This window comes from Triticum aestivum, chromosome 7D (assembly GCF_018294505.1).
Source record: "Triticum aestivum cultivar Chinese Spring chromosome 7D, IWGSC CS RefSeq v2.1, whole genome shotgun sequence".
Classification (NCBI taxonomy): Eukaryota; Viridiplantae; Streptophyta; class Magnoliopsida; order Poales; family Poaceae; genus Triticum; species Triticum aestivum.
In genome coordinates, this window is record NC_057814.1 from 382,766,082 (window position 1) to 382,781,958 (window position 15,877).

A 15,877-nucleotide genomic window follows, 5' to 3' on the forward strand; every position below is an offset into this window, starting at 1 on the left:
GGCCCCATGGGCTGAAAGTGGAAGGGAACCAGCCCCTAGTGGGCTGGGCGCTCCCCCTTGGGCTTCCCCCCATGCGTCTAGGGTTGGGAACCCTAGGGTGGGGGGACTTCCCCCTTGCCTTGGGGGGCAAGGCACCCCTTTCCACCCCTTGGCCGCCGCCCCCCAACCCTAGATGGGTTTTGGCCGCCCCCCCCCTCCCAAAGGGGGCCTATATAAAGGGGGGGAGGGAGGGCAGCAACACAACAGCCTTGTGCGCCTCCCTCCTCCCCTGCAACACCTCTCTCTCTCGCAGAAGCTTGGCAAAGCCCTGCCGAGACCCGCTACATCCACCACCACGCCGTCGTGCTGCTGGATCTCCATCAACCTCTCCTTCCCCCTTGCTGGATCAAGAAGGAGGAGACGTCGCTGCACCGTACGTGTGTTGAACGCGGAGGTGCCGTCCGTTCGGCACTCGGTCATCGGTGATTTGGATCACGGCGAGTACGACTCCGTCATCCACGTTCATTGGAATGCTTCCGCTCGCGATCTACAAGGGTATGTAGATGCACTCCTTTCCCCTCGTTGCTAGTAGACTCCATAGATGCATCTTGGTGAGCGTAGGAAAATTTTAAATTATGCTACGATTCCCAACAGCTAGATGGCTTTCTCTCTCTTGCTGAATTCTCAATACAATGGTCTCTTGGAGATCCATATGATGTAACTCTTTTGCGGTGTGTTTGTTGGGATCTGATGAACTTTGAGTTTATGATGAGTTTTATATTTTTATATCCATGAAAGTTATTTGAGTTTCTTTGATCTCTTATATGCATGATCTCTTATAGCCTCGTATTTCTTCTCCGATATTTGGGTTTTGTTTGGCCAACTTGATCTATTTATCTTGCAATGAGAAGAGGTGCCCGGTAGTGGGTTCGATCTTACGGTGCTTGATCCCAGTGACAGAAAGGGAACCAACACGTATGTATCGTTGCTACTAAGGATAAAATATGGGATCCCTATATGCCGCAATAGATAACGGATCTTGTCTACATCATGTCATTGTTCTTATTGCATTACTCCATTTTTTCATGAACTTAATACACTAGATGCATGCTGGATAGCGGTCGATGTGTGGAGTAATAGTAGTAGATGCAGGCAGGATTCGTCCTTGATACGATTACCGGTGGAAATTTCTTAACGAGTCCTCCTTTTGATGCTCTTAATGCTATGGGAATTTTAGTGGGCTCACCACCTCTTATGGTTAATGAAACAATTTTGACTCTTGATCATGTTATGGAAAGACTAGATGCTATCGAAAAGAAAATGCACCGAAGACCATATGGAAATTATACATAAAAAGATGCATAATTTTGCTACTAATCTTGGGTCAAAAGCGGGCGATATTTTTAAGTTGTTAAAAGAGAGGGGTACTTTAATCCATGAAAGAATAGAAAAAGTCATCTCGGATCGATAAATTGGAAGAAACCTTTAGTAATCTGAGCACGGCTTTTACTACCACTAAAATTATTGAGGAAACCCCCGTAAAGAGTAGGAGATCCAGAAACAAGGGTGCAACTTCTAGCAATAATGATAAGGGAGATCTTAAGATGATTAGCATCCATCCGGATTTTGTTGAAGTAATAAGCGATCCTTTTTGGAAGAATGAAATCTTTGAATTTATTCCTAGGAGTGTTGTTATTGAAAATCATTATGCTAAATTTTTGAGGGATTATAAGTGTTTGATTGAAGAGTTGGACAAAGATGACAAAACTTAGATCCTTGCCTTACGCCTAGCTAATGGCGTAAAACTATAGCGCTTGTTGGGAGGCAACCCAATGAATAAAATTTATTTTTGCTTTTTGCTTTCTGTTCTTGTGTGTTTACACAATTATGCTACTGGTATGATTGTGTTTTTTTTGTTTTATTTAGTGTTTGTGCCAAGTAAAGCCTTTAGGATCTTCTTGGGTGATAGTTGTTTCATCTTGCTGAAAAAGACGGAAACTTTGTGCTCACGAAAATAATTTTCATAAATCACAGAAAAGAGCTTTTGCCCTGATTCTTTTTGCAGAATATTAATATACAGATTACCCTGGTCATCCTAATTTTGTAGAATTTTTGGAGTTCCAGAAGTATTCGCAAAAGTCAGATTGCTACAGACTGTTCTGTTTTGACAGATTCTGTTTTCTTTGTGTTGTGTGCTTATTTTGATGGCTCTATGGTTTTCTTTGATGAGTTTTTGCCATAGAAAAGTTGGAATACAGTAGATATAATACAAAAACAAAATATGAATTGGTCTGACACAACACTTATAGTAGTAGTTTGCTTTCTTATACTAACCGATCTCACAAAGGTTTTGTTGAGTTTTGTGTGATTGAAGTTTTAAAGTTTTGGGTTATCTTACGATGGATGAAGGAAGGATGCAAGAGCCTAAGCTTGGGGATGCCCCGGCATCCCAAGCTATTATCCAAGAATGAGTAACCAACTAAGCTTGGGGATGCCCCCGAGTGGCATCCCCGCTTTCTTCCAACAACTATTGGTATTTTACTCGAGGCTATATTTTTATTCGTCACATGATATGTGTTTTGCTTGGAGCGTCTTGTATGATATGTGTCTTTTCTTGTTTTATTTTGTGTTTTAAGTCATCAATCCTTGCTGGACACACCTTTTTGAGAGAGCCAAAATTATATCATGACTTGTTAGAATTGCTCTCTATGCTTCACTTAAATATTTTTTGAGCTAGGACTTGCTCTGGTGCTTCACTTATATCTTTTTGAGCACGGTGTGCTTAGTATTTTTTAAATAAATGCTCTCTTTCTTCACTTAGATTTATTTGAGAGTTAGTTAAATTTTGAAGAAATTCTCTCTTGCTTCACTTAAATTATTTCGAGAGAAAGAAAATTTCTTATGCTCATGATCTTCACTTATATTTGTTTGAGCTTATGAAAAGCAACACATGAAAATTGGTCCCAAAGTGATAGATTTCCAAGAAGGATAAAGTAAAAAATGTCATGAAGATCATTGGACAAAATAAACTTGATTCTTAGTAATAGTTTTGAGATATGATGATGTGATATGTGAGTTATGTTGATGAGTAATTATGCTCTAGTAAGAATATTTGTGTTAAGGTTTGTGATTCCCTATGCATGCACGAAAGTAAATATTCATGCAATGAAAATTATATCCTACTTGTGGTGCATTATTCAGTGTTAATTATGCTTAATGCTTGCTTATGAGATTATTCGTTTCTTGGTTGGTCGCTTCTCAATCTTTTTGCTAGCCTTCATTTTGCACTAAGTATGACCTCTACTTGTGCATCCAAAATCCTTTAAACCAATTTTGCCACATGAGTCCACTATATCTACCTATATGCGGTATTCTTTTGTCGTTCTAAGCAAATTTGCATGTGCCATCTCTAATTTTCAAAATAAACTTCTCTTTTGTGTGTTTGTTTCGCTCGCGGAACGGTAACGGGTGGCTAATATTTTCCATGCTAGATGTGTTATTCTCACAATGAGTGTCTATTCATTTGTCATTGCATGAGAGTAAGGCAAAGGTTTTAGGGATGCCCAGTCCCGAAATGCAAAAACCAATTTACTTTATGTTGTCAAATAATAAATTCCTTGGAAAGTGTTGGTATGGAGGGCACCCGTGGATACGGCTAGCCATGGAAAGTGAAAGAATGGTGGAAAAAGGAATAAACTTTATTTTCTGTTTGGGAACCGCCTATGGAATATCTAGCATGGAAAGTGTTCGTAGCTCTACTCGTTTTCGTTGGTGGGATGGATACACCTCCCAAAATGTTTTTATCTCTATTTTTTTCGCTTTGAGCTCTGGCACCTCTACAAATTCCTACTTCCCTCTGCGAAGGGCCTTTCCTTTACTTTATGCAATTTTTATTTTTATTTTGAGTCTCCATCTTCTCTTACAAAAAGCACCAACTAGGAGGCAATATGATCGTGCTTAAGTATTGGGTGTAGTTAATATTCGAGTGTCTTTCGTGAATGGATCAATATTTGAGCATGATGGGCTAGGGATAACTTATTTTATCGTTGATATTTTGGAAGACATGGTTGCTTGTTGATATGCTTGAGTATCTAAATTATTATGTCAAAACTAGACTATTGCTTTGAATCACATAAAAGTCGAAATGTCCATGCTAGAAAGAAAAGAATATGATATGACTTGATGAACAACACTCCACATCAAAAAATTCTGTTTTTATCACTTACCTACTCGAGGACGAGTTGGAGTTAAGCTTGGGGATGCGGATACGTCTCCAACGTATCTATAATTTTTTATTGTTCCATGCTATTTTATTATAAATCTGCGATGTTTTACAATCATTTTATATCATTTTTTTGGTACTAACCTATTGACATAGTGCCAAGTGCCAGTTGCTGTTTTTTCCATGTTTTTTACATCGCAGGAAATCAATATCAGACGAAGTCCAAATGCCATGAAACTCCACGTTGATTTTTTATAGGCCAAAAGGAAGGCAATGGGCCCTGGTTGCACCTGGGGGGTGCCCCAAGGGGGGCACAACCCACCAGGGCGCGCCAGGAGGCCCAGGCGCGCCCTGGTGGGTTGTGCCCACCTCGGGTGCCCCCCGGACCGCCTCTTTGCTCTATAAATACCCCCAAAATCCCAGAACCCTAAAAGCATCGACGAAATATTCATCCAGCCGCCACAGAGTCCAGAACCACCAGATCCAATCTAAACACCATCACAGAGGGGTTCACCACTTCCATTGGTGCCTCTCCGATGATGCGTGAGTAGTTCTTTGTAGACCTTCGGGTCCGTAGTTAGTAGCTAGATGGCTTTCTCTCTCTCTCTCTCTCTCTCGCTGAATTCTCAATACAATGGTCTCTTGGAGATCCATATGATGTAACTCTTTTGCGGTGTGTTTGTTGGGATCTGATGAACTTCGAGTTTATGATCAGTTATATCTTTTTATATCCATGAAAGTTATTTGAGTTTCTTTGATCTCTTATATGCATGATCTCTTATAGCCTCGTATTTCTTCTCCGATATTTGGGTTTTGTTTGGCCAACTTGATCTATTTAACTTGTAATGGGAAGAGGTGCCCAGTAGTGGGTTCGATCTTACAGTGCTCGATCCCAGTGACAGAAAGGGAACCAACACGTATGTATCGTCACTACTAAGGATAAAATGATGGGATCCCTATCTGCCGTAATAGAAAACGGATCTCGTCTACATCATGTCATTGTTCTTATTGCATTACTCTGTTTTTTTATGAACTTAATACACTAGATGCATGCTGGATAGCGGTCGATGTGTGGAGTAATAATAGTAGATGCAGGCACGAGTTGGTCTACTAATCTTGGACGTGATGCCTATGTAATGATCATTGCCTCGATATCGTCATAATTATTTGAAGTTCTATTAAGTGCCCAACAGTAATTTGTTTACCCACCGTTTGCTATCTTTCTCGAGAGAAGCCACTAGTGAAACCTACGGCCCCCGGGTCTTCTTTCTCATATATTTGCTTTGCGATCTATTTTATTTGCTCTTTTTATTCAGATCTATTAAACCAAAAATACAAAAATACCTTGCTGCACTTTATTTTATTTGCGATCTGTTATTTCAATCTATTTGAACTTTCTCCCGTCATCACGCAATTTCTGGCGCCATACCCCGAAAGGGATTGACAACCCCTTTAACACGTCGGGTTGCGAGGAGTTGTTATTTGTGTGCAGGGGCTGTTTACGTTGTGTTTGTTTGGTTCTCCTACTGGTTCGATAACCTTGGTTTCATATCTGAGGAAAATACCTACCGCCGTTGTGCTGCATCATCCCTTCCTATTTGGGGAAATACCGACGTAGCTTCAAGCGACATCAGCCATCTGTTTAGTTTATTCATCGTTTATGTGAATTATGCAACGCCATCTTGTTCAGCCAGGCATCATATATGTGAATTTTGCAATGCCATCCTGCTTAGCCAGTCATCTTATATGTGAATTATATCAGGCCATCCTTTTTTTTCGTTACATTTTACATTTGTCAAAAATGTTAGTGCGTTCAACTACTCTTCGTGTGCATCAGCCATTTCATACGGTGATGGAAAATTCTGGAGTGAAAACAAGGTCTTTGGAGCAGACTATGCTATCTGATGAAGTGCATATCTCGCTGGTTACGGATAGCTCCTCAGTGGAGGATTCAGAGACAGATAACCAGTCCTATTCCCCCCGAGGTGTATGCTCTAACTTGGCAGGGTTATGTTGCTCATATCGTGCGTATGGTGTCTTGCATTGCTATGTCATTTGATTAGTTTAGACATGCTTTGTGTGAATGCCACCTGTTTAGTGTCTAATTACCATATATGTGAATTATGCATTGCCATCTTGTTGCAAAACATTATGTATGTGAATTATGCAATGCTATTTTGTTGCAAGGCATTATATATGTGAATTCTGCAATGCCATGCTGTTTAGCCAATCTTCATGTATGTGAATTATATCATGCTATCATTTTTTTGTATTACGTGTTCCATTTGTCGACAACGTTTGTATATTCAACTATTCTTCCTGTGCATCAACCATTTGAAGTGGTGATGGAAGTATCTGGAGTGAAAACAAGGTATTCAGAGCAGGCAATGCTACCTGCTGAAGCTGACATCTTGCTGGTTACACAGAGCTCCTCAGAGGAGGATTCAGAGACTGATGACCAGTCCTATTTCCCCCCTAAGGTCTATGCTCAAACTTGGCAGGGTTATATTACTCATGTCATGCCTGTTGTCTTGCATTGCTTAGTTTTTACATCATATATGGATTGCCATTTGCTTACTTGCTTACTATATAAATCATATATTTGAATTATATCATGCCATCATGTTTACATACACATCATCTATCTCAATTATGGCATGGCAACCCATTTAATAAACACATCATATAGTTATATCATCTCATCCTGTTTAGTGTTTACAGTCATCATATTTTGAATTATGTCATTCTATCCGTGAATTATATCATGCTATCATGTTTCCATAGGCGGCATGTATGTGAATTATGGCATGCCAACCTATTTAATAAACACATTATATAGTTATATCATGTCATCCTGTTTACATAGTCATCACATTTTGAACTATGTCTTTCCATCTTTTTATTTAGCCATCATAATGTGAAATTGGGTCATGCTATCCTGTTTAGTTAGCCATCATATATGTGAAATTGTGTCATGCTATCTTGTTTGGTTAGACAACATCAATGTGAATTATTTCATGCCCTCTTTTATTCCCCACTATCCATTGCACCTGTCTATCATACAATGTCTGTACATTCAATTACTTTTCTTGTTTATCAACCATTTGAATTGGAGAGGGTGATGTCAGTATCTAAGGGAGTAACAACACAGTCTTCAGAAAAGATAGTGCTACCAGTTGATGCAGATAGAACCACGGTTGTACTTGCCCAAGAACCAGCCCCACCACACATAACCCAGACTCTCGCAGATTGTACCCCTACCCAGTTGGACAGAGAACTAGCTACACCCCTTCTAACCCCAACCCCAGCAGATAGTAACCCAGTTCCAGTTGACACAACACCGTCTCCACCACAGAGCACCCAAACACGAGCGGTTAGTAAGGGAACTGCAGTGCCCAAAGCACGAGGACCACCACTCCGAATCCCAACTCAACGCTTAAAGGAGAAGAATAATTGTTCTCAGGTCAGGTTCTGTAGCTATGGTTCATACTCCTTTGCTCTTGCATCACTGTATTAACTCATACCAACTATTTTCAAATTTGAAGGATGGAATTGAAACTCCAATGCCGCAAAAGGTATGTTTTAAACCTGTTTCTTTAACAGGTTTGTTGTTGTAACTTGCTCTATGTTGATTTCAGTTTCAATTGAATAAACAGTTATGTTCTCATGTCATGCACATTAAAAGTGTTGTTATTTCTCTGTAGTTTTCCACACTTATATTCTGTCTATTCTGCTTTGTCTTGAACAAATATTATTTGAATCGTGTCTCTATCTTGATTTGGCAACAAAAACTAGAATGATATAGACCATAAAGTGACCATGGTACATAGATATATGTTTGTTTCATGCTATCATCCTGTCCACTTTACTACCAAACTGATTTACCAAAATGAGTTTCATATACAACATGGTAAACCTGTGATGTGTCTGCTTGTTTCTCTTTTAGAGTGTGGACAAAATATTGGAGAACAGTACCCCGTTATGCAATGGTAAAGGAAGTAATGCAGATAAGGTTCAAGATAGTGAGACATCCCTGTTGGTCTCCAAGAAAGCTGATTAAAACTATCTTGACGACAGTGAGAGAACCCAAAAGTCCTGTCTTGATGTAGTGTTCGAGTTACTGGCCACTACTGCTGGCACAAGCTCTTCAAACTCGCTGCCTAAATCAGTTCGTCTTCTTGAGTCTCAACTTCAAGTTGAAAGACATCGATCATATGTGCTGTGACAGGAAGCTGAAGGACTGAGGAAGTCCCTACAGAATTCAGATGCATACTTTCTGGTGCAACAACAAGCGCTGGAGGATTTAAGCGCCAAACAAGAGAAAGTTAATAAGCTTGCTAAGCATCTTGCCAGCATTATGGGTACCCAGGATATTGTTCCTTGAGCTCTTCTGAAGTGGTTTCAGTTCTGGACTTGTTTTGCTACGGCGTTTATTTGCACTGGTCGCCAACTTTGACAACCAGTGTATATGATATGCTGCTTTGTTCCCTATATTTGCACTAGTGGCGAACTTTGATGCCCAGTGGATGTAATATGTGTAATAGCCGTGATAGCCTAGCGTAAGTTGCTTGCTTATTTATTTCCTTGTTGTCTTGTTTATTTGTTTGCTCGTAGTCAGTGCAGTTCTTTTTCCGCGGTTTGCTAGTGGCCGCAATAATCTAGTTTTTAAAACTAGGCCACAATAACCATGGGCTACATATTTACTGTAGTTACCATGGGCCTCCTACGGCCGTAGAAACAATGGGCCTTCTAAGGGCCGTAGAAACAATGGGCCTTCTATGGGCTGTAGCATCAATGGGCCTTCTACGGGCCGTATGATCGATCGGCCAAACATGGGCCAATAACAGACCGCATTATGGGCCGTAAACGGGCTAGATTTGGAATCGTCCGTTCATGGGCTGACCATAACGGGCCGTCGTTAATCGGCCGTATTTGATGACGCTATGAAAACGGCCCAATGGATTAACGGACTTCAAACGGGCCGATTGTAACCACAGGCTGAATTTCGATCACAAGCAAAAAAGGCCAGTAATGGGCCGTAAGTAACCGAATGCTGGAAATCAGCCCAAGGATAAATGGGCCCTGAGAAGACCGAAAGATAACACGGGTTGGAAACGGCCGAATGGAATAATGGGCCATTAATGGGTATAAAGCGGTACACTGTTCATTTCAGGCCAGATTCACCACGGGCCGTTAATGGGCCAAGAGTTACAAGTGGTCTCGTATGGGCTGAAAGACATCATGGGCCATACATGGGCTAGAAGTTAAAACGGGCTGGAATCATATTGGACGGCCCATATGAAGCTACTGGGCTTAATTCTGATAGGCCGTAACGGGCCGTGAGTTAGCGGGCCGTAGATGGGCTATATACGAACATGCCGTTAACATGCTTTCCGTGGGCCGGCCCGTTACCTTTTGACCAAGTCAAACAGGCCGGCCTTTCACCGGAATGGGCCTCTATTGGGCCGTGCCATGTGTCGACGTATCATAGGCGCCTCATGTCCAATGAATGGATGACATCTGTCCCAACTGTGAGCCAACACGTGTTTCCTTCGGCCAATGAGAATTTTACACGTGGAAAATCCTCATTGGTCTGGGCTGTTAACGGGTTATCGGATCCAAAACCGGACCCGATAGCTTAACGGCGTCCCGTTACGGTGGATGCCACGTGTCAGTCACCCTTGATGAAAACACTTCCATGACGCGCCATTTATCGTCATGGAAGTGGACACTTCCGTGATGGTAATTTTGGTAATGTCATGGAACACTTCTACGACAACACAGGTATGACTATCTTGATTCTGTCATAAAATTGTCATGGATGTACATGCATGACAGAAAACGTGACCTACTATGACAAACACATATCATCACGGAAGTGTATTTTTTTTGTAGTGCGAGGGGGAAAGTGCCTCCTCCCACTCCAAGAAGAGGGCGGCGTCCGAAGACGTCGAGGAGGTTCAACCTCTTCGGGCCCCGGAGAGGCAGTGTAGGCCCAAGGTGGTCATGCCCGATAGCTCAGACTCTGATGAGGAGTCTGTGGCATCTGAAGAGGTCCCGGAGAAGGACCGTAGGGTCAAGCCCCCCGCCACAAGGTATGAACTTCAGCATTCCTTGTTTCATTTTTACTAGTCCTTTACTGACGGAAACAGATCGTGTGATATCACAGCCCACTGCGCGGCCTCCCTACCGAGTCGACCTCGGAGGGGACCTCTCCACCCGCCGACTTGGCGGATAGCAGATCGGCATCGCACTCCGCACCTCCCCTGGTCCACGAAGAGGTCGTGGAGGTGCTGTCCCGAAGGACCCACGGGGGAGGGGAGCGACATAGTCAAGGCCGAGGCTGATGCCTCGGTCACCGAAGACCAGGAGGGTGCGTCTCTCCTGGCCAATGCAGGAGGGGAGTCCGGACCGTCCGGACCCTCACAGCCGGCCGCACCTGAGCCCCCGAGGCCCTCACAGGTGTCGGTCCCGCCTTCTGACGGGGAAGGGGTTGAGGTCCCACCGCCCGCGCCGAACACCAACAAACAGGTGGTGGCGGGCTGGCCGGACGCAATGGGGGAGTTAGTGAACAACTCCATTATCGTCGACGGGCATCGCGCCCTTATGGGTGCGGTTCTGTGAGGTGTTCAGTCCACCCATACCAGACTGAACGATGTCGTTTAGGGCCTTTTGACAGGCTTCGAGGCGAGTCAAGTAATGCTCTTTCCCCACAAAATGGTTTTAACTTTTTAGCCAAAGTTTGAGTTGGCCGTATATATAACAACCCCCAAAACTCTGTAAGGATTGCAAGAAACCTTACAAAGGGTCAAATATCCGTAGGCCAGTAATTAAAATATCATGATTGACTTGATATCGCAGGCATCGTCCTTGGCCGTGGCTCCTAATGCCACTACCCTGGAGGAGATGGATCGGAAGCTTAAACGCTCCGATGAAGAGCTTGACCTCATCAACAAATGGCTTGATGAGGCACAAGGTAAGCTTCTATGAAGATGCAAAGTTAACACCGCCGGATACTTACATTCTGGATTGTATGCTGAGCCCATGGTGTTTGGTGACGGCAGCTTCTGCCGTGGAGGTTGAGGGCCTCAAGGCGGCGCTGAAGAAGGCCGAGGCTGAGGCAACCAAAAAGAAAGCGGCTGCCGAAAAGGCAGTGGTCGAACTTGAGACGGTGAAGAACAACGGTGAGAAGGATGAGCCTCGAGTGGCCGAAGTGCAGGTGGAGCTCGAGGATGCCGTCACGAAATGTGAGGCCCTTGAGCAGAAGCAGAAAGAGCAGTCCTCCGAGCTGTCCAAGGTGGAGAAAGAGCTCCAGGAGACGAGGACCGAAGTGCGGGGTGCCCGCGAAGAACTCCGCCAAGTGAGGCAGATCGCAGATGGTAAGCCTGCAGAGTGTTTTTGGCGGCAACAGGTTCGCCATGCTGACATGGGTCTGAAGCTCCGCAGGCGTTTTCGCCGAGCTTCCCAGGAGTGTGGCGGATGCGGCGGAGCATTACATCAAGTGGGAGGAGAACTCTGATCAGCGACTCTTCTGGGCACAGTTCCAGGCGCCCGATCATCCTCCACTCCTCAGCAACCAGATGAAGCAACTAATGGAGCTGCATCGGATGGCCGGGTCGGCCATGAAGGATCTCCGTGTCCGGCTGTGGCCCTCGGAGAGCAGCTACTTTGGTCTGGTGCAGAAGCTGCATGATGCATCGCCCCAGATTCATGTCGTGAAGCGCTCTGCATGCCTTGAGGGAGCTAGGCTGGCCTTTGCGAAGACCATGGTACATTGGCCCAAGATCAAGCCAATGGATATGGCCACTGGCCCTCCGCCGGTTGGGAAAGAGCATCGCCACTCCGAACAGTACTTTGCGCAGGTTATGGGTGGTGCTCGGGTGATAGAGGGCCAGTGTTCTAAGGATGTAATCTTTGAGTGATTGTATTAAGTAGTCAACTGGACCTTCTGCTTTATGATACGGCTCATTTATATACTATGGTGTTTTTATTTTGACTCCTGTGCGGTCTTTTATTATTCTGAAAGTTACCTGTCGCCGGCTTCAGCTCCCAAGAGAATGGTACAAGGGGTGTGTCATCTCCGCACTATTACCCTTAGCTGCTGTCTCGGTGCCCGAATGCGGTAGTGCGTGAGAGGGACTAGGCAATCAGACTATTCGGCTTTATTGCTTTCACTTAGTGATACGTCTCCAACGTATCTATAATTTTTTATTGTTTCATGCTATTATATTATCTATTTTGGATGTTTTACTAGGAAATATGCCCGTGCGTTGCAACGGGAGAAAAACATATCGCACTCCTCTAGCCAATAGATACCCACATCAATTATTCGAAACATGATAACCGGTTTTGGATAGTTAATCTAAAGCTTATATGTGGTTCTGAACTTTTTCCTAGTTCCTTTCTCCTTCGCCTGCCTCTGCTGAGTTCTTAGTAGATTATTATCTTTGCTCCATTCAATTCTATCTTTTTAGGATTTTCGGTAGCAAGAAAAATTTAGTGTACCATCGAGAATCGGCTATTCATAAGAAAATGTACAAGTCAAAATTCAATCGCTCTTTAAATTATCTCTGCGATACAAAAAATTATGATATGTGCAAAAGATCAATACAGATTACAATCTTCCTAAAAAACGGCGAGGTGCAAAGTAAGTAGAAGAATTGTCTTCTAACAAATTGTATAGTCTGTGTGTGTAGTGTACATCTCTATACAGAAGAAGGCTCATAGTTACAAGCCCATACATTCAATTCTGTCTTTTTTTGTATGTGGAAACATTTCATCTCCAAACTCGGTTTCACAATTATCCAAAATGGTTTTGACATGTACCTGATGCATGTTCAAGAAAAGACAGAGTGCATCATTTCAAAGCTTTGTTGCATTTAAGGTCTGCTCGGTACTCTCCCAAGAACAATTCTGCAAAGCACAATGAGAACATGTCGAATATATTATCCCACGGAGGGCCGCGGATTTTTTCCATCCTTAGTCCAGCATTACAACACCTAGTTGACTCTAGCTGTGCCTACAACTGCCATGACTAATAATCATAATTTGTTTTATCTCGAAACATATTTTCATACTGTACAAACCTTTCTCAGTACATGTACAACACAACCCTATGTTCAGTGAAGGTTTCTATTCCTTTCCTATGAACTTTTATTTCCGAGATAACAGCCACATGAATATCACCATATGGCTTACTAAGTTGAAACTGTTGCCGTTAGAGTGTAAGGCGGTACAGTCAAATAATCACAGTGGACCATTGTGAGGAGGGGACACCTAGCAGATAACCATTTGTTGCAACGCCATGAAAAATCGCACATAAATCCAACAGTTGAGCACCGGAAAAAATTGTAATAGTTGCATCCAGCAGCTTCCAGTCTCTGTACATCCAGCAACAACGATTGATTAAAACAAATAGCAACAGGCACTACTCCCCACCGAGCCGCACACTACGTGCCCCCTTATCCACAACATCCCCATTCCTTCGCTGGCCAGTCCACTGCCGCTCGGCCGCCTCGTCGGCTAGGCCGCCGGTGAGCAGAGCACGCATAGTTGCGCCTCGGCCTCTCCTCGTCCCCGTGCTCTCCATCTCCTGCCTGACCTCAGCTCCCTCTGTTTTTTTTACTCTGTGCAGCCCCACCATCGGAGCTTCATGGCTGCCGGCACCTTCAACCGTTGCCACACACCGCCTGGGCTTGCCCACCTCCCGATCCAGCCGGCAAACAGACAGATCCGTCTTCCCCGTGTCCGTCCCAGGCCTCTCTGCCTCGCCGGAGTTGTCAAGGCGCCGGCCCTCGTCCACCAAGTCAACTGCATCGCACCCCTGCTTCGTCTCGGGAGGAGCAGCGAGCCAGCGCCCACCTCTACATCGAGCACTTCTCAATCCGGCCGCATCGCCCAAGGCCCAGTCCGCCGCCGCCTTGCTCCGCCTCCGGCCAAGCCGGCCCTCGTCCACCAAGTCAACTGCATCGCACCCCTGCATCGTCTCGGGAGGAGCAGCGAGCCAACGCCCACCTCTGCATCGAGCCCTGCTCAATCCGGCCGCGTCGCCCAAGGCCCAGTCCGCCGCCGCCTTGCTCTGCCTCCGGCCACGCCGTCCTCCCGCCGGTGAGCAGCACCTGCAGCACGTCGCCCTTCGCCCCGTCTCTCTTCTTTCTTCTCCTTCCTCTCACCTTTACTCAAAGCTCTCTCCCGCTGCACACCACAGGAGGTCGCCGCGGCATGAACGCCGCCTCCTCCAGCTCTCCGCCCGCCTCCGGCCACATCCTCGACCGGATCCGCCCAATCTTCATCGCCGCGCCAAGTCCCACAGCCGCCTGACACCGCTGCGTCTTCTTCCCCTGCGCTGCTCGAGAACGAGCAGAGCCGCCGTTCCTCACTTAATAAAGAGGGACTGCGGGTGCAATTTCTGAAAAACTGAAGGGCTTTTTTGCCAAAAAAACATGACGACGGACGACCAGAAACGCTTGCCGCTTTATTATTAGAATAGAGATATGCATTATTATCCTATTTTATATTATTTTCAGAGCTTAGTGTCAGTTCCTGTTTTTCCCATGTTTTTGAGTTTCGCAGAAAAAAAATACCAAACAGAATAAAACTTCCGTGATGATTTTTCTGAGGGGATTTGATTATGGAGGGCTTCTACATTAACTCTATTGCCCTTCCGATGAAGCGTGAGTAGTTTACTTCAGACCTACGTGTCCATAGCTAGTAGCTAGATGGCTTCTTCTCTCTATCTGATTCTTAATACCATGTCATCCTCGATGTTCTTACAGATCTATTCGATGTAATACTTTTTTGCGGTGTGTTTGCCGAGATCCGATGAATTATGGATTTATGATCAGTTTATTTATGAATATTATTTAAATCTTCTCTGAATTCTTATATGCATGATTTGATATTTTTATAATTCTCTTCGAACTATCGGTTTGGTTTGGCCAACTAGATTGGTTTTTCTTGCAATGGGAGAAGTGCTTAGCTTTGGGTTCAATCTTGCGGTGTCCTTTCCTAATGACAGTAGGGGTAGCAAGACACGTATTGTATTGTTGCCATCGAGAATAAAAAGATGGGTTTTCATCATATTCTTTGAGTTAATTCCTCTACATCATGTCATCTTGTTGAATGCGTTACTCCGTTCTTTATGAACTTAATACTCTAGATGCATGCTGGATAGCGGTCGATGTGTGGAGTAATAGTAGTAGGTGCAGAATCGTTTCGATCTACTTGACACGGACGCTATGCCTATATTCATGATCATTGCCTTAGATATCATCATAATTATGCGCTCTTCTATCAATTGCTCGGTAGTAATTTGTTCACCCACCGTAATGTTTTCTATCTTGAGAGAAGCCTCTAGTGAAACTTATGGCCCCCGGGTCTATTTTCCATCATATAAGTTTTCGATCTACAATATTAGTTTCATATTTACTCTTTTTGCAATCTTTTATTTTTCGATCTATAAACCAAAAATACCAAAAATATTTACTTAACCGTTTATCCATCTCTATCAGATCTCACCTTTGCAAGTAACTGTGAAGGGATTGACAACCCCTTTATCGCATTAGGTGCAAGTTGTTGATTGTTTGTGCAGGTATTCGGTGACTTGTACGTTGTCTCCTAGTGGATTGATACCTTGGTTCTCAAACTGAGGAAAATACTTACTTTACTTTGCTGCAT

General features: G+C 44.0%; 1 protein-coding gene across 1 annotated transcript; it reads left to right on the top strand.

The window, feature by feature from the left end:
• Positions 1 to 13,578: 13,578 nt before the first annotated feature.
• LOC123167074 (uncharacterized) lies at positions 13,579 to 15,079 on the top strand. Its single transcript, XM_044584908.1, has 3 exons — positions 13,579 to 13,734; positions 13,836 to 14,308; positions 14,409 to 15,079. The coding sequence occupies exons 2-3, from the start codon at positions 13,854 to 13,856 to the stop codon at positions 14,611 to 14,613; spliced, it is 660 nt and encodes a 219-aa protein (XP_044440843.1). The 5' UTR covers positions 13,579 to 13,734; positions 13,836 to 13,853; the 3' UTR covers positions 14,614 to 15,079.
• The last annotated feature ends 798 nt before the right edge of the window (positions 15,080 to 15,877 follow it).

Excerpts from the sequence above, each read along its gene's own strand:
- LOC123167074 (XM_044584908.1), top strand. The coding sequence starts at position 13,854 with ATGGCTGCCGGCACCTTCAACCGTTGCCACACACCGCCTGGGCTTGCC. Across the intron at positions 14,309-14,408 it reads GCCACGCCGTCCTCCCGCCG|GAGGTCGCCGCGGCATGAAC; the intron begins GTGAGCAGCACC and ends TGCACACCACAG.